Source organism: Ammospiza nelsoni, chromosome 5 (assembly GCF_027579445.1).
Source record: "Ammospiza nelsoni isolate bAmmNel1 chromosome 5, bAmmNel1.pri, whole genome shotgun sequence".
Lineage (NCBI taxonomy): Eukaryota > Metazoa > Chordata > Aves > Passeriformes > Passerellidae > Ammospiza > Ammospiza nelsoni.
This window is the reverse complement of record NC_080637.1, coordinates 2823924-2840129: the sequence shown is the minus strand read 5'-3', so window position 1 is coordinate 2840129 and position 16206 is coordinate 2823924. Positions and strand designations below refer to the sequence as shown.

Sequence of the window (16206 nt, the reverse complement as noted above, 5' to 3'; positions counted from 1 at the left end):
TGTGGAGGCTGGGGAGTGATGCTGATCACCAGAGAGTGGCTGCTCACAAGCAGGATCTAAATGAAGATAAGCAACCTCCCCTGCCATGGCTCACTGCCCACTCATGGTGATTGGGAGCAAAGTGATTCCCCCAAGGCCAGGCAGGCAGCGCTGGGAAATGACCCAGGTCTGTTGAGAGCTTGATCCTAACCCAGGACTGTTCTGCCTCTGAAGTCAGTCCACACATCACTGCTGATGAACATTAATGATTTTACCCTCCTTTAATTCTTTATTAATAGAGTCTTTCTTAGCTGGTCCATTATTTCACGAGGATCAAGGTCAGGCTGCCATAATTATCCAAGCGCCACATTTATCCTTTTTAAATAGAGACACAACATTAGCTTTCTTTCAGCCCTTTGCTGCTTTGACACACTCTCAGAAGGAGAAGTAATGATCCAGAGAGCAGGAGCCTTCTGGTCACTGGATTAGGGGAGTGGACCACTGATAAAAATAGTCAATGGTTTTGTCATGAGGTCCATCTGCTCGCTGGAAAGAGGCTACTAGGGACACATGAGCAGCCTCAGTCCTGATGCTTCCTGAGCTTGGAAATAATAAATAATATGAATATGTGCATTGAGAAAGGTGGTGTGTGTGCAAGAGACAAGAAAACCATGTATTTACTTGGGCAATCTGCTTTTTGTTAAAGGAAAACCCTGGTTAAGTAAGGGAGTTCTTCCGAACAACTCACACAGGAAAAGTGGATTGTGCAAAGCTGTGGAAGGCACGGAGTAGAGCACAGACAGCTCATAAAACAGTAATTAATTCCTTCTCTAATTATGCCTATATAAATCTGCACCCTTCCCAGCCAGCCTTCTGTAAGGAGTTCTACCAGAAGTTCACAAGAACTTCTGTGCATGTTCCTGCCCACAACAGAGGGGTTGGAATTAGAGGATGTTTAAGGTCCCTTCCAACCAAAATCACTCTGATTCTATGATAATGACATTGACCTGTCACTCCTCAATGAAGTTCATTATTAACCAGTGCCAAGAAATGGATTTGGCACACACAAGGGACATTATCCAACTAAGAATTCCTCAGAAGTGGGAGGCATTCCCATGACAACACCCTCCCATGGGGATTTCTGGGGTCTAACAAGGGTTGAGCCCAAGCTGTAGTGCCTTCTTCCTAAGAGGACTGAAGGCCTATTTCACCTCTAAAGCTGTGCATTTTGAAAGTCACTAGGACCCTGAGAACTCCAGACTCTCTGGAACTTTGAGGGCTCCAGACTTTGGCCCAACGAGGCCCAGAATGGTCAGTGAGCTTGGCAGAGGATGGAGGAGACAGAGGAACAGATGGGCTGGAGGTTGCACAGAGGTCACTTCCTTTAGAAACCAGGACAGAAGCCCCAGGAATCATCACAGCTTGGCTCCCACAGTGGGAAGGTCAAGACCACGATATCAGAGCTCTTATCATCCTTTCCCTCCCCGAGATCCACGGCAACGTGGGATAACACCAAGCCAAAGCAAATGGACTCATACTCAAAGTGCAGGCAGGAAAGGAGGGTTTGGGCTCCTGGAGATGCCCCAAGAGAGGCAGGACTCACATTCCAGCCTCACCTCTTATCTGCAGCCTCAACATCCTGAGAATGTTTCTCCTTGGCCAGCCCCCAAAGCGGTGAACGCAGCTGATGCTACAATGCAGAAAAGCAAATTCTTCCAAGCCAAGACATCACCCTGGACTGCGTGAATGGGGAATTGTCCTTCCTCCCTCAGACTGCAGGGTGCCACAGGGATCTCAGCAGTCCTGACAGATATCCAGAGAGCCAGAAAACCCTGTAGCCACTTGAGGCATTACAACAGCACTGCACTGAGCTGGGCTTTCAAAACAACATAAGCTCTTCCCGGTGTTTTGTCAAGGATGCTGTGTTGGCGGGGACAGATGAACATTAGCCTGCTGCATTCTGAGATCACTCTGTCCTGTGGGATAGATAATCCTGCATGACAAAGATGAGCAGCCCAACTGTTATGAAAAACAGCAGGGACACAGTGCTGAGTGTCAGATGTTTCTTGTATTTCTCATTCCATCCCTGAGCCTCTCCTCGAAATCACACGAGCAGGTCCTTGATGAGTCACTCACAAGGTGAGGCTGAGCTCTAAGAAAACAAGATGTGCATTAAGGTAGGATTTGCTGCTCTCAGAAAAACCCTTTTCCATCATTTCTCAGATCCTCTGATGGTTTGGTTGGACATCTCAACAAGAGGAGAAAGGATGGAGCTGTTGTGCACCAGGGCAGATTTCCTGAAGATTCACCACCATAATGATCAGAAATAGATTAGATATTAGACACATGAGATATATATTAAGAAGAAATTATTTATTCTGTGGGTGGGGAGGCCCTGGCACAGGTTGCCCAGAGAAACTGTGGCTGCCCCTGGATCCCTGGAAGTGTCCAAGGCCAGGCTGGACAGGGCTTGGAGCACCCTGGGATAGTGGAAGGTGTCCCTGCCCATGGAATGAGATGATCTTTAAGATCCTTTCCAACCCAAACCACTCTATGATTCTATGAATTAATACATCTCTGAAACTCTGCAGAAATGGAACAAGTTACCAGCCTTTTTCCCTGCCAGCTGGATGACTGCAGGGCAGAAAGGCTCAGAGATGGCAAAAGATACCCAAAAATAACAGAAGAAGCCTCTTCAGACTTTCCTTCTTCTTCACCTCAGTGCAAGTCATCGTGACTGGCAAACAATAGCAAATTATCTAATTTGTTTTTACGTGTTCAAAGGCTTCTCACAAGCAGCCCCCACTGTGAGATCACAGCTCCAGGAACTAAGGATGGTACAAGCACCCATTAACTGGAAGTGCTTACCCAAATCAGAAGGTGTGAGGGAATCAGGGGCACGGAAAGGTGAACGTGTCCAAGCCAACTCAGAGTCAGAAATACAACTCTCATCTGCTGAAATCGAACCTGTGGCTCTGAGCAGCATTTTCATGCTCTAACAAGGCTCCCTGAAAAAAGGGCAGCTTTTTGCCCAGCCTCCATTTTCTGTGTTTAATTTCCTCTCATCATTATCTGAAGCACCCCCTCTGAAGAGGATGTACCCACTACAGGACACATCTCCTTTTCTGGGAAAGTGCTGTAATGATAGATGGGGGCTGAAATGCCACAGCCTGAAATGCCAAACCACCAGGAGTCCCAAGGCACAGCTGGATCCAAACCACCAGCTGCAGCCTCCTCCTGGATTACCCCTGCCTTCCCTGGGCATGATGCAGAGCAGACAAAACTCCATCACACGTGCCTGGAAACCCTTCTAGGGGTGAAACAGATGCTAAACACCAACCCCCTGTGCTGCAGGTACCGTGAAATGTGTGCAGATCCTACCTGCATGGGGTGGCTGCCAGTGCCCCTGATGCCTCAGGTATAAAATAATATACCTGAGGCATATACAAGGTATAAAAAAGGCATATTTTATATGTCTTTTATATTATTTTTCACATTCTGTGCTGCTTTAGTGTGTGGGTATGAGCTTCATATTATGGGATGGTGAGCTGTGTGCACAGAGCAGGGAGACAAAACAATTCCTGCTCCAGCTGGGCACCAAGGACAAATGCCCCAAATCTCAGCCCAGGAGCACAAACCCCGTGGGCTGGAGAGAGAAAAACAAGCAGGGTGGGACTGCCTGGGCTAAAGCTGCAATGGGACAATGAACTGCAAGGTGCAAATGGAGCAGAGCTGATCCCAGGGACAGACCCCGGCAGCGCTCGTGCATTTTGGGGCCGTTTTGGGTCATCTTGGGTGCAGCCCTGGCTGGGCTCTGGTGCTGCCCAAGGTGCAGCCATGGAGGAGATCCTGTGAATGAATCCCTGCTTTATTCTGGAGCTCTGCACAGCCTCTGTCCTAGCTCAGCCTTCTCAAGGCATCACCCCTGCCTTGCCCAGCAAGCTGCCTGCAGTTGCCATAGAAACTCCACCTCACACCCTCCCCTCAATGACAGGCAGGTGCCAGGATAAGTGAAGGGATAATTGACAAGCCAGGAGAGGGTTTGGAGCTCTGGGATTGGCCTGGCTGGAGCTGTCATTGCGGCCCCTGAGAGAGGAGAGGTGCATTCATTTGAACAGGGATGGGTTTTCTCCTCTCCCCATACTGAGGCTTCCAGCAGTCGCCTCTCTAGATGGGTTAAGTGAAGCTGGAAAGAGGAGAGGGATGGAAACTGAGCAGTTGCCACAGCAACAGCTGAAGATGCATCACCAGAAGGGTTTTTGATACAAGGGAGCAAGGAGTTGGCCGTGCTCCTCCCCAATGGCCCAGCAGGTCCTCTGTCCCCTCCCCAGTGCAGCCACCCCGTTCACTGGGGTGCATTTTGGGAGCAGGTGGGTGCCGTGACTTCCTTCTGCACCTCAAAAAGAGGACAAAGCTAAACATTTGGAGGGCCTGGAAACACGTCTGGGTTTTGGAGGCCTTGGGGCAAAGTCCCCTCTGAGTATGAGAGGGAGCAGCAGGATGGGGAAGGCACTGCTGAGTTTATTACACAGTCCATGATAAGGAGACATGGATATTAAACAAATAAATTGGGATGGTATAGGAATGGAACAGAATAATTTTCCCTAATGGAGTAGAATAAAATATTGTATTTTTGGTTCAAAGGGACCTACAATCACCATCCTGCCCTACTTCCTGACCACTTCAGGACTAACAAAAATTTAGAGCCTGTTACCAACGACATTATCCAAATGCCTCTTGGATGCCTGTCAGTTCAGGCATCATCACCCTCCTTCTTTTCCCCCCCTTCCTTCCACTCCATTTCCCAACAAACACCTTCCCAAGAAGGACCAGCAGCCAGGCAGAGCCAAATCAGTGCAGGGGTGATGGAGGCCACCAGGGCAGCTCTTGGTTTGGCCCAAGGCAGGAGCAAAGCCATGCTCTGCTCCTCAACAGCTGCTCACCAGCATGCAGCTCACAGGGCTCCCCATCACTCCTGACAAATGAATATTTGAAGCAGTTGTTCCTTTTATGTGGGCTTTGCTGTCATTAGCACGTACAACTCCACATAAAACACCTCAGTGAGAGATCTTTTCTTCTCTCCCCTTTTTAGGCAGCAGATGAAAATCCTTTTAATGAAAGGCTTGTTTGGGGGAGAAAGAAAAACACATGCACACACATGTCGGCTGAGCAGGAAGAGATGAAAACCTCCTTCAAGGTAATTAAATTATTATGTATCTGTTAAACCTGGTGAATAACAGATTTGTTATCTAGGCTTGCTTTTGGCTTGTGCCATTTTTCCCCTCCTTTTTTTCCCTACACAAAGCTAAAATCCTTGCGAGGCCTGGAACAAGATAATGTTCATCTCAGAGAAAAAAAGCACAAATAAAAGGTTTAGTCCTTTATCCCATCAACTCAAGCAGGCTATCCCAGCATCCCATCCTTTTACAGAAACATTGATATGAAAACTCCTCCCTGGATCAGAGCAGATCTGAATGGGGACAAGACAGATGATGTAATCAGCATTGGGTAATTGATATATTTTATCTGATATCTAATTGAAACCACAGGTGTTGTTTCTACAGCCCCTGTCACACTGGAGACCCTCAAATCCATTGTTTCACCCCTCTTGCCTCAGTTTCCCCCCAGTTCTTGTTGACTGTCTTGCCCATTTGCAGAAGAAGTGGCTGACCTCTCTTGCCTGGGGATTGTGTCAGGTGAGGGTTGATTTCAGAACAGGAATCTGCAATGCAATGGTTTGTGCTTAGACTCTGAGCCTGCACTCTGACTTCAGCTCTGGTCAGCAGCAGATGTCAAAAGCAGAGACAGGATGACAAAGAAAAACCCCCAGAAGTCCACTCCCTTCTATCTCTGAGACTAATTCTCTCTACTTTTGCCATCAGCTCTTTGGGAAAAACAACAACAGCAGCAGCAACAACCCACTCCAGTATTAAAACGTCCTTTTTCCCTCATGCTTTCCCTTCCTGCCTCAGTAACAATAATATCAGCTCCCCTTTCTAAAGCAAGAAGTCACTCAGTATATTTCAAGTGAGTGGGCCTGGCTTTAAAAACCACGCTGTAAAGGGAAATTACACGCCAAGGTGAAGTATTTCTTCTACAAATCATCTGGGGACATCATGAACCCTTTGTGATTAAGATCAGTGCCACAATCATAAATACTCCTGCTTTATGACTAAGCTGGAGCTCTTCACTGGAGCAAACCTGGGCTTTCCCAAAGCTCCCAGAGTGGCTGATCCACATCTGTTACAGACAGAGCTGATTCACCTGACAGGTAAGAAAGTCAGATCTCAGAGCTGGTGGTGAGGGAACAGACATTTCCTGTCCTTTCTCCATCTCTGGTTGTTTTGCCATTCCCAGCCTATCCACAAGGCAATTCAAAGGCTGTCCTTGGATGGCAGCTTACAGCATTTCCTGGACAATGTGTGTCACTGCCAAAGCCTTTCTGCTGTCCCTCTGGGTCAGTCTCACATCCATCCAGCATCCTGCACTAACCAGCATCTCACACTACAAGCAAAAACCCCAAGATACTCTCAGAGAACACAAATAAGGCCTAGATGAAAGGCTGAGCCCAGAAATTTGTGAGGCATCCTAAGGAAATGATGGAGTTATGAGGACACAAAGGCACAACCTTCCTTTGAGAGCACCTCAGACTGGCTGAGGGATGCCAGCCCAAATGAGCCCATTTGCAGCCCAGACCATCTGGAGAGTGGGAAGCCTTTTCCCACAGGATGGCAAGATATTGTATGGGCAAATACAGAAAAAAAAATCATCTGAGGGTGGGCATAGCAAGAGAAGGTGAAGGCCACAGTGATGGGGAGGGGGAAGGCTTGGTGTGCCAGCACTGATGGCTCCAGAGGGAAGGAGTCCATGGCACAGGTCCATGTGACAGAGTAACACCAATATTTGTTTTGGGAGGATGCCTGAGTTAATTGCTCAGCAAACTCATGGAGAGACAGCAAATGGGATGGTCCAACCACTCCATGCTTCCCAGTAAGATTTACTTAGCAGGTACTCATGCCTGGCTGGTGGCAAAGCCTTCCCTCTCCTCATCCTCCAGGGCTCCAAATGCTGGCAGAGGAAAGGATTGAAAGGAGAATGGATGTGAGAGGCCAGAGAAAATAGAGCCACTATTATAGTGAGGGTGACTTTGAGCTCTGCTGAAGATGGGGACAGACCTGGGTCTTGCCAACCAAGTGAGTCACATTGCACCACCAGGAACCAGGGAAGGTCTGGGTGTCACAGATATCTTTTATGAGAAATCCTTTCCTGAGGATTTTTCCTCCTGAGAAGCTGAGAAGCCTCAGGAACAAAATGTAAACATTGATTATCTGCTCCTGTGGAATGCAACAGGTGCATCTGTGATTGCTCTCATGTTGGTTGTTTCTAATTAATGGACAATCACACTCAGCTGGCTTGGACTCTCTGAGACACAAGCCTTTGTTGTCATTCCTTGTTATTCTATTCTTAGCTAGCCTTCTGATGAAATCCTTTCTTCTATTCTTTTAGTATAGTTTTACTGTAATTTATATCATAAAATAATAAATCAGCCTTCTGAAACATGGCGTGAGATCCTCCTCTCTTCCCTCATCCTGAGACCCCTGCGAACACTGTCACAGTTTGGGTTGGCAGTGAGGAGCCAGGCTGGGATTCTTCAGGGAACTGAATGGTTTATATTGCTCAGAGAATCCACTAAAGTGCACAGGACAGAAAATGATAGAATTGCAGGTGACAGTGAAAAACAGGCAGTGGAAGTTTTGGTGAGAGCAGTGAGTCAGTGACAAGATGTCTTTGAGGAGAAGCGTGGGAGACAGACATTCCTTCAAAGTGCCATTTGACAAAAAAGAAGAAAAACAAAAAAAAAAAAACCTTTCTGGCCATAGAGTGATTGCAAATCTGTTTGTCAGAGGGCACTTGAGATGCCATCCTTCCCCAGCCCTTGAGAGGCACAAACACTCAGAGGGAATGAGAAGGAGCCCAGAGCTGCAGGGCATTTCTCGCACTGCCAGGCACAAAGCAAGCTCTGAAAGTTCTGGGAGTTGCAAGCCCTTTATTCTTGCAGATTTTATCATTCCATTCCTTCCTCTGTGGAGCAGACAGCAAAACCAGCTCCTGAGCTTAGCAGATAATTCCAAATGTTCGATCCCAGAGGAATGAGATCCCATTTGTACCCAGAGAAGGCAAAAAAATGCTGCAGCCCCCATTAGCAGTGTGACATCCACGATGCTGTCATTGCCTTGTAGATCAGTTGTGGCTTTCCCAGGTCAGGTCTGTGCCTCTTCCTGCTGCCATGAAATTCTCACTTTTACAAGATCATAAAGGGAGTACACAAAGCTTAGCAGGGAATTCTCTGTTAAAGGGGGTAGAAGAGAGGAACAGCAAACTCTGCTGACAAAGCCCCCCCAGAATGGAGCTGCCTCCTGAAGAGGACATCTTTCAGAAACAGAACTAGACAGAAGTGATGAAGCTAAAACCATGCAGAGTTTGATGAATTCCTGCCTATCCCCAGCTCTGCAGAGCAACACCTTGGAGAGAACAAAGCAAAGAGCAATGGCTGTGCCACCCCCTGTCCCTTCCCTAAGAAACTGGGATAATTCTCATGATCTCTTTTCTGGTGGATCAGGAGATCCACTGAGGTTTGTGGGCATCTCACTTTGGGCAGGGGATTGGAGGGGAGGAGAGCTGGGAAGGTGAGTCCTGGGCTTGAAGCACACCAGAGGAGAGCAGGGGTGGTGGTGGTGGTGACATGGCACAGTGGAAAACTAAGACAAAATGTCCCAGAAGATCCCACTGAGTGAGAAAATGAGGTTCCCACAGTGCCTGGAGTTGATGGGACAGAAACCTGTCGCCAGCAGGACTGGCCAAAGTATGACAAGACTTTGGAATAACTCAAATTCTGGAATAATAAAGGTCTGCCTTTCCTCACCCCTCCACCACCAAGCTCAGGGTATCAAACTCTCCAGCTCCTCAGCACATTTTCCAGTAGCTCTACAGAAAATCCTGAATCCTGGCAGATGGAGAACTCATGAGTATTTATGGCTTTTCCCAGTGCCAGAGCAGGTCAGGACATCTGATGCAGGACATCTCAACCAGCACAAATGTGACAGCTCCACCAGCATTTACAGAAGGGGTGGGAGGGAATGGCAATGTCACAGACACTACATGTGGCACCAGGAAGGAATTAAGTGGTTTCCTATTTGTATTCTCCTTGCCTGCAAGGGCTCCTTGCTTACAACACCAGCCAGGCAGCATTTGCAGCTCTGTCTTAAGACCCAAGCTCCAGTTCAGCTCTGTCAGTGGCAATCTGGGGGGCAGCTGGATGAATCTGCCATTAGGCACCAAACCCACAAAGCCCCAGAGGTGTTCCAAACACAGCTGGGATCTACTGAACCCACGGCCAAAGCCCTAAATTCTCCCCTGGGGTTGGTAACCTCCTTCTCTCTTGGAGGAAATGCACAACCAGTGTTTACCATCCCTCCCTGAGCTTTGGGGCCAGGAGTTTGTGATGAGTTTCCAAGGTCACACACTGTTGGATTATGCCCTTTTCTGACCCAGAGATGGGGCAGCTGAGAGGCATGTTAAAAACTTTTATTCCATTTTCAGTCTCATGTGAAGGGTGATACAATACAGATGTTTTAATTCACAGCATCACAATCAGAAGCCAGCTATTTCTTAATTACAAGATATTATAAGTGTTTCTTGGCCTATCAGCTTTAGCCACACCAGTCTGTAAATGTCTTAAAGCCAATCATCTAAAATTACCCCTGGTGGGTCCCACTGCAATGCATCTTTCACAGTTCTGTTTCTCCAAAGAATCCACTCTTATTTGCAAGGCCACCCTTTGGAACTTGTTTCCAGTCCCATTTCTCTCTCAGCAATGTCTGTCCCATTCCAGGGCACTCCTAAATCAGCATTTCTCATCTCAAAGTTTGCATACAGATGTGAGCTCTCTGTCAGGCTTTGAGAATTCTCTACAAATCCATTTCCCACATTACGCTGCCTGTGGTGTACAGGAGGGAGGGAGGGATCAGGTCTCTGGGGTTTGGCAGAGCAGAGGGGAGAGTGAGCAGAGGAGGGAAAGGGTGGGACTGGAGGTGGAGAAGGCTTTGTGGTCTAACAAGGTCAGCAGGAGCAGGGAGGTCACTGTGCCCTGGTGGCCAAGGGCCCAGTGCCACCTGGCTGTGCCACACTGGAGGGCACAGCAGCACGGAGGGCACTGTGCCCTGGCACGGGCAGGGCTCAGCTCCAGGGCTGTGCCAGCTCTGCCCCCTCAGCCCGGGCAGGACCTTGGGACACTGAGCAGGGCCAGAGGGGCAGCGGGGCTGGAGAGGGGCTGGGACACAAACCCTGAGGGAGCCCTGAGGGAGCTGGGGGTGCTCAGCCTGCAGGAAAGGAGACTCAGGGTGCCCCCAGCACTCTCACAGCTCCTGAAAGGTGCCTGTGCCCAGCTGCCCCTGGGCTCTGTCTGCAGCAGCACTGGCACACCCAGAGCACACAGCTGAGCTGGGCCAAGGGAAATCCAGCTTGGAGAGCAGGAAATGTCATCATTATATTCCAAGAGTTCTACTGTCATTACATTGCAAGAGTTCCATGTTGCCAGAGTTTCATACCTCCTTGATGTTTCTTGTAGGCATCTCCTCTAGACACTGACTCTTCCTTGTCCTCACAGCAGCCAACTGACTCCAGTTTCCACCAATCCACTCTTTTATAACACTGCTCTTATTGGCTGCAGCTGTGGCCTGTTAACATCAGGCCTGCTCCTGATCTTTAGTAACTGGTTCAGCTGCAACTCTTTAGGGGATAAGATTACATTCTATACCACCTTCATCTACCCACGCTGTATCCACCTACAGGAAAAAGCTTTTCCAGCAAGGGGGAGAAAGTTCTGCAATGGCTGCCCGGGGAGGGGGTGCAGTCACCACCCCTGGGTGTGTTTAACCAGCCTGGAGGTGGCACTGGGTGCCAGGGGCTGGGCTGGACTCCATGACATTGAAGGTCTCTTCCAACCCAGTCATTCTGTGATTCTGTGAAGGTGACGCCAGCCCTGTGTGGCACATTCCCTGTGCCTGTGCCTACCTCAGGCATCTTGACTCGTCCCTCCTGGAAGGAGCAGGAGCTGGGGTCGTGGGTGCACACGTGCCGGTACTTGCACCAGTGGCAGCGGTAGGGGCTCTCCACACACGACAGGCACCTGCAACAGACACAGAGAGCAATCACTCGGCCAGCTGGGTCCTTAAATTTTAGTTTTTACATTTCCCAGCTCCTGTCCTGCCTCAGTGTGTAGCTCTGAACTCCCTGCAGTGTTTGTGAGCTCTCCTCACAGTTTGGGCACACAGAACAATCCCTCTGCCCTGAGAACCAAGGACACCTCACAGCCTCAGGCCCAAAAAGCACAAACAAAAGTGAACTGTGAGGGGCAAACTGGGGGAATGTGACTCCATCACCTGAAGCTGTAACTGGACAATTAACCTCTGATATGCAAATGGACCAAACTTTTATCTGCCAAAAAAACTCGTGACTGTGGCGAATCCTGGATCCATCTTTGGTGTAGCCTCTGCCAGGTTCTTGCACTGCCCAGGGTGTATCTGTTGAATGCCTTTAATAAATCCCCACTTTATTCTCTAGCTCTGTCCAGCCTCTGTTCTAGGTAGTCCAAGGCACCACTCACAGCTTTTCCCAGAGGAAAATGGGAAATGTTCTCCACAGCCTGGAGAATTGTTTTTGCAGAAAGACACAGGCTTTGCACTGACCCAAAGAGCTGGATTTTCTCTGGCCCGAGCTGGTTGTCACTGGCATCTCAAATGTCTGATAGGATTAAATAATTTAGATTACATTCATATCACTGCAACTAGAGGAATAATAAATATTTATTATATTTCGGCTGCTCTGGGCACCAACAATCCAGTCTGGTTAATTCTCCCACACATGACACAGAGGCCAGAGACAAACTGGGATGTACCAAAGCCAGAAAACCAAAGATGAAGCAGGGAATTTTCTCCCCCTGGGTCACACAGGTTTATTGGTGTGAGTTCTGCTCAGGGTGATGAGGTTCCTGCCAATATATTAACTCATATTTTTCATCTCAGAGGAGAAGTAAAGACTAGTGGAGCAGGTACCTGGGAAGCAGAGGGCATATTTAGGGCATCACCTCCTCTGGGTGCAGGAAAGAGCCATTCCCTTCATCTTACAAGGTTTTGCTCTCCTGTGCACAGAGTCAGGGCTGCAAACACCTCCCCTGGCTGTGTTACAGCACCGACAGGACCTACATCACACTTCCCTTTCAATTTAATGTGATGTCTGCTCAGCAGCAACCAAACCCTGCTCTCTGCACAGTCCTGGTCATTCACACTCTGGAGACCTTCATGACAAACACCTGGAGGGGCTGGAGAGTGTCCAGGGAAGGGAATGGAGCTGGAAATGGGTCTGGAGAGCCAGGAGGGGCTGAGGGAGCTGGGAAGGGTCTCAGCCTGGAAAAAAGGAGGCTCAGGGGGGACCTTGTGGCTCTGCACAACTCCTGACAGGAGCCGACAGCCAGGCTCTTGTGTCAGGTAACAAGTGCCAAAATGAGCGGAAACTGCCTCAGGCTGTGCCAGGGGAGGTTTAGGTGGGATATTAGGAATTTTTTTTCATGGAAAGTGTTGTAGAGCACTGGGACAGGCTGCCCAGGACAGTGGTGGAGTCACCATCCCTGGAAGTGTCAAAAAGCACTCGGGGACAAGGTTAATGGTGACCATGGTGGTGGTGCTGGTTGACTTGGGCTTGGTGATCTTAGAGGGCTTTTCCAACCTTAACAATTTTTGATTCTATGAGGGCTTTTCCAACCTTAACAATTTAGGGGTCTTAGAGGGCTTTTCCAACCTTAAAAATTTTATGATTCTATGAAGGCTTTTTAAACCTTAACAATTTTAGCTTGGGCTTTTAGAGGGCCTAACCTTAGAGGGCTTTTCCAGCCTTAACAATTCTAGAGGGCTTTTCCAACCTTTAAAATTTTCTGATTCTATGCAGCTGCAGTACCTGGAGAGTACCTTGAGGAGACTACAGGGAAGTGAATTTTCCTGGTCCTTCTATGCCACTGGGTTTTTAATGGGCAGGGGAGAAAAACCTCCAGAGCTCCTGTGTGAGCCCAACAGGCAGACACACCCCCTCTCTCCTGTCTCTGTGAAATCTTTCTCAACCCCAATCCACTCTCAGCTCTGGTACAGCAACTTATTCTTCAAATTGGTAACAAGTGCTTGCTCTGATATATCGAATTAAAAATGGATAGCGTATTATAGTTTGTCAAGTAAGAAACCAAAACACGCCATAAATATTTAACAGCACCATCTCTGCTGCTCTCCCCCCGCCTTCCCCAACACTTGCTTTCTGACACTGTTTGTCAAAGCAGCAGGAACATGGAAATAAGATTTGCCTTTCCTTGTGAATTGCTGAGCCGCAGTAATTATCTGCTTTTGGCACTTGTGACGGCTCAGTGGTGGGGACAGAGCCACTCAGCCTTGCTCAGGGCTGGAGCAGCCTGCTGCAAGGACATCTTCTGCAGGTATTTGGGCGTCTGCTCCACTGGGGCAGATCCTGGGTGGCAGCAAAATCTGAGAAAAACGGGGTGTGAGGCAGGGAAGGTGCTCACATCATGGGAACGTGGTCTCTAGGATGAGCTGGGCTCAGTGCATGTCCTGCAGGAACCACAAGCTTTATTTTTCCAGGTTGGGAGGTTTAAGTCTGTGTTAACCATCTGGGGTGGGCTACTGGTGGGACTGGCAGCATGGATGAGGGCTGGAGGTGCATATGAGGAGCCAAAATAAGGGGACCATGTGTGTGGGAATCCTCAAAACTAAAAGGTTTTGGGAACCTGCAAGATGCAGGCCTCAGAGGCAGCAGAACTGTGATTAGAGCTAAGCAGCAGCCATGAGATTGGTCAGCAGAAAAATTATTTAAAAAGTAGAGAAGCAAGGACAAATAGAACAATGGTCTGTGCATTAACACTTGTCTAGAATAACTCCCTAAGCTGAAGAAAAGTTTATCTAGCAAGATATTAGGAAGTTAGAAGCCTAATAATGGAGCTCTGTGTATTGTGTTTTAAGGCTTAAAAGCAGGTATTGTATTCGAAATAAGCCAGCATTGTTTAACCAAAGGTACCTGTGCTTACAGTGGTTGGATAGAACTGCTGTCAATGTGCTTTTGCTGTGTGGGATTGGTCAAAAAACTTATAAAGTAAGTTGTAACATTAAGTTCTTGGTCTGCTGCCTGGGATGCGAGCTGCTGGCATCTTCCCATTGTCATAACCACGGAATGAGGCTGGTGCTGAAAAATAAAACAGCTCAAGGCACGTTCCACAGCAGCCCCATCTCGTTCATGATTTGAACGGCTGGTGTCACATGTGCTGACGGCACAATTCTGTTTTGACTGAATTCTGTGGCAAATTGCTCCTAATTTGATGCTCTGCCTGCAGATTAAGTGGTCCCCACACTCTGAGTCGTCTCAGGAGGGACACACCATTGTGGGCACCACACAAGTGACCCCAGCCCCTGGTCACCTCCACACTTTAACATCCTCCTGAGGGACACGTGCCCACAAGAAACAGGTACCAAAGCAACTGAACATACGAGTTGTGGACGCTGCAGTTGTAGAAGACAAAGCTGGTGCTGGCAAAGGTCATCCCCGTTTCCTTGGACTTGAGCTGCAGCTGGACAATGTGATGGTCACCTGGGGGAAAAATAGGCACATCAGTGTCACAGACATCTTTTATGAAAAATCCTTTCCTTAGGATTTTTCCTTCTGATAAGCTGAGAGGCCTCAGGAACGAAATGTAAACAATGGTTATCTGCTGCTGTGGAATGCAACAGGTGCATCTGGGATTGGCCCATGTTGGTTGTTTCTAATTAATGGCCAATCACAGTCAGATGGCTTGGGCTCTCTGTCCGAGCCACAAGCTTTTGTTGTCATTCTTTGTTATTCTATTCTTAGCTAGCCTTCTGATGAAATCCTTTCTTCTATTCTTTTAGTATAGTTTTAATACAATATATATCATAAAATAATAAATCAGCCTTCTGAAACATGGAGTCAGATCCTCAACTTTTCCCTCAACCTGAGACCCCTGTGAACACCATCACACATCAGGGTATGACTGCTCTGTTAGCCCTGCTGGCCAGGAAACCAACCTGAGCCTGGAGCTGTCCCACAGCACCTTGGCTGGGCTGTCCTCAGTACAGATGTAAAATAGAGGTAAAAAGTGTTATAAACTCCTTCTAGAGCCCAGTTCTCCCACAGGTATGGTGTGTCTTTGCCACTGGAAATTGTTCCTGGTAGCAGCGTCTGGACAGCAGGTCTGATTTCAAACTGTGGTGACTGAATTCATCAAGTAGGAAAACCAAGCTCAACGAATGAGTGCAGATGTCTGGAATTTGGAGGCTATTAAAATAAAATTTTGTCCTTAAATTGGTCTGTACTGCTGGTTCACTCAATGTTCCCAGAGAAAAAGAGCATGTGGACATTCCTTAAATGTTCACTTGCCCCACTCACCCCAAGCTCCATTCCCCTCAGCCTGTGGCTGCAAAGAACCCATCTCAGTGTGAGAGATGTGAAATCCGTTGCACTTCCAGGGGGACCCACCCATTTCTGCAGCTTTCCCTTCTCACCTCAGCTCCTCCATACCATTTCCCCATCCCTTTTCCCACTGCTCCCAAGCTGGGCAGTCAGCTGCTGCTTCTCCCCACAGTTCAGACAGGGCAATCAATGGGTGCAGTGGAAGTGACCCAGGTTTAATTCAAGATTCACCTGGGTGGCCCTTTCCTTGTTATTTATAAAAGGGCACAGAGTGATAAGACAAGGGGGAATGGCCTTAAACTGAAAGAGGGCAGATTTAGATGGGATATTAAAAAGAAATCCTTCCCTGTGAGGGTGGGGGGGCCCTGGCACAGGGTGCTCAGAGAAGCTGTGGCTGCCTCTGGATCCCTGGAAGTGTCCAAGGCCAGGCTGGACAGGGCTTGGAGCACCCTGGGATGGTGGAAGGTGTCCCTGCCCATGGCTGGGGGTTTGAATGAGATTATCTTTCAGGCCCTTCCAACCCAAACCAGTCTATAATTGTATAATTTTCCTCCTCACCTGGAAGATTCATTAATCATCGAGGCTAGAGTGAACTTGACAAGGGGTCACAATGAGCACCTGGTGCTCTCTCACCCACCTTGGGGCACACACACCCCACACACACTCCACCGGACACATCTTGCTTGGCCT

General features: G+C 48.4%; 1 protein-coding gene across 1 annotated transcript in view; it reads right to left on the bottom strand.

The window, feature by feature from the left end:
• Positions 1–16206, bottom strand: part of PLXNA4 (plexin A4) — a 502236-nt gene that overhangs the window by 98285 nt on the left and 387745 nt on the right. The window contains exons 8-9 of the mRNA XM_059471897.1: positions 14577–14676; positions 11053–11167 (exon numbers count right to left, since the gene is read on the bottom strand). Coding sequence (XP_059327880.1) covers positions 11053–11167; positions 14577–14676 — 215 coding nt within the window. The remainder of the gene's footprint in view (positions 1–11052; positions 11168–14576; positions 14677–16206) is intronic.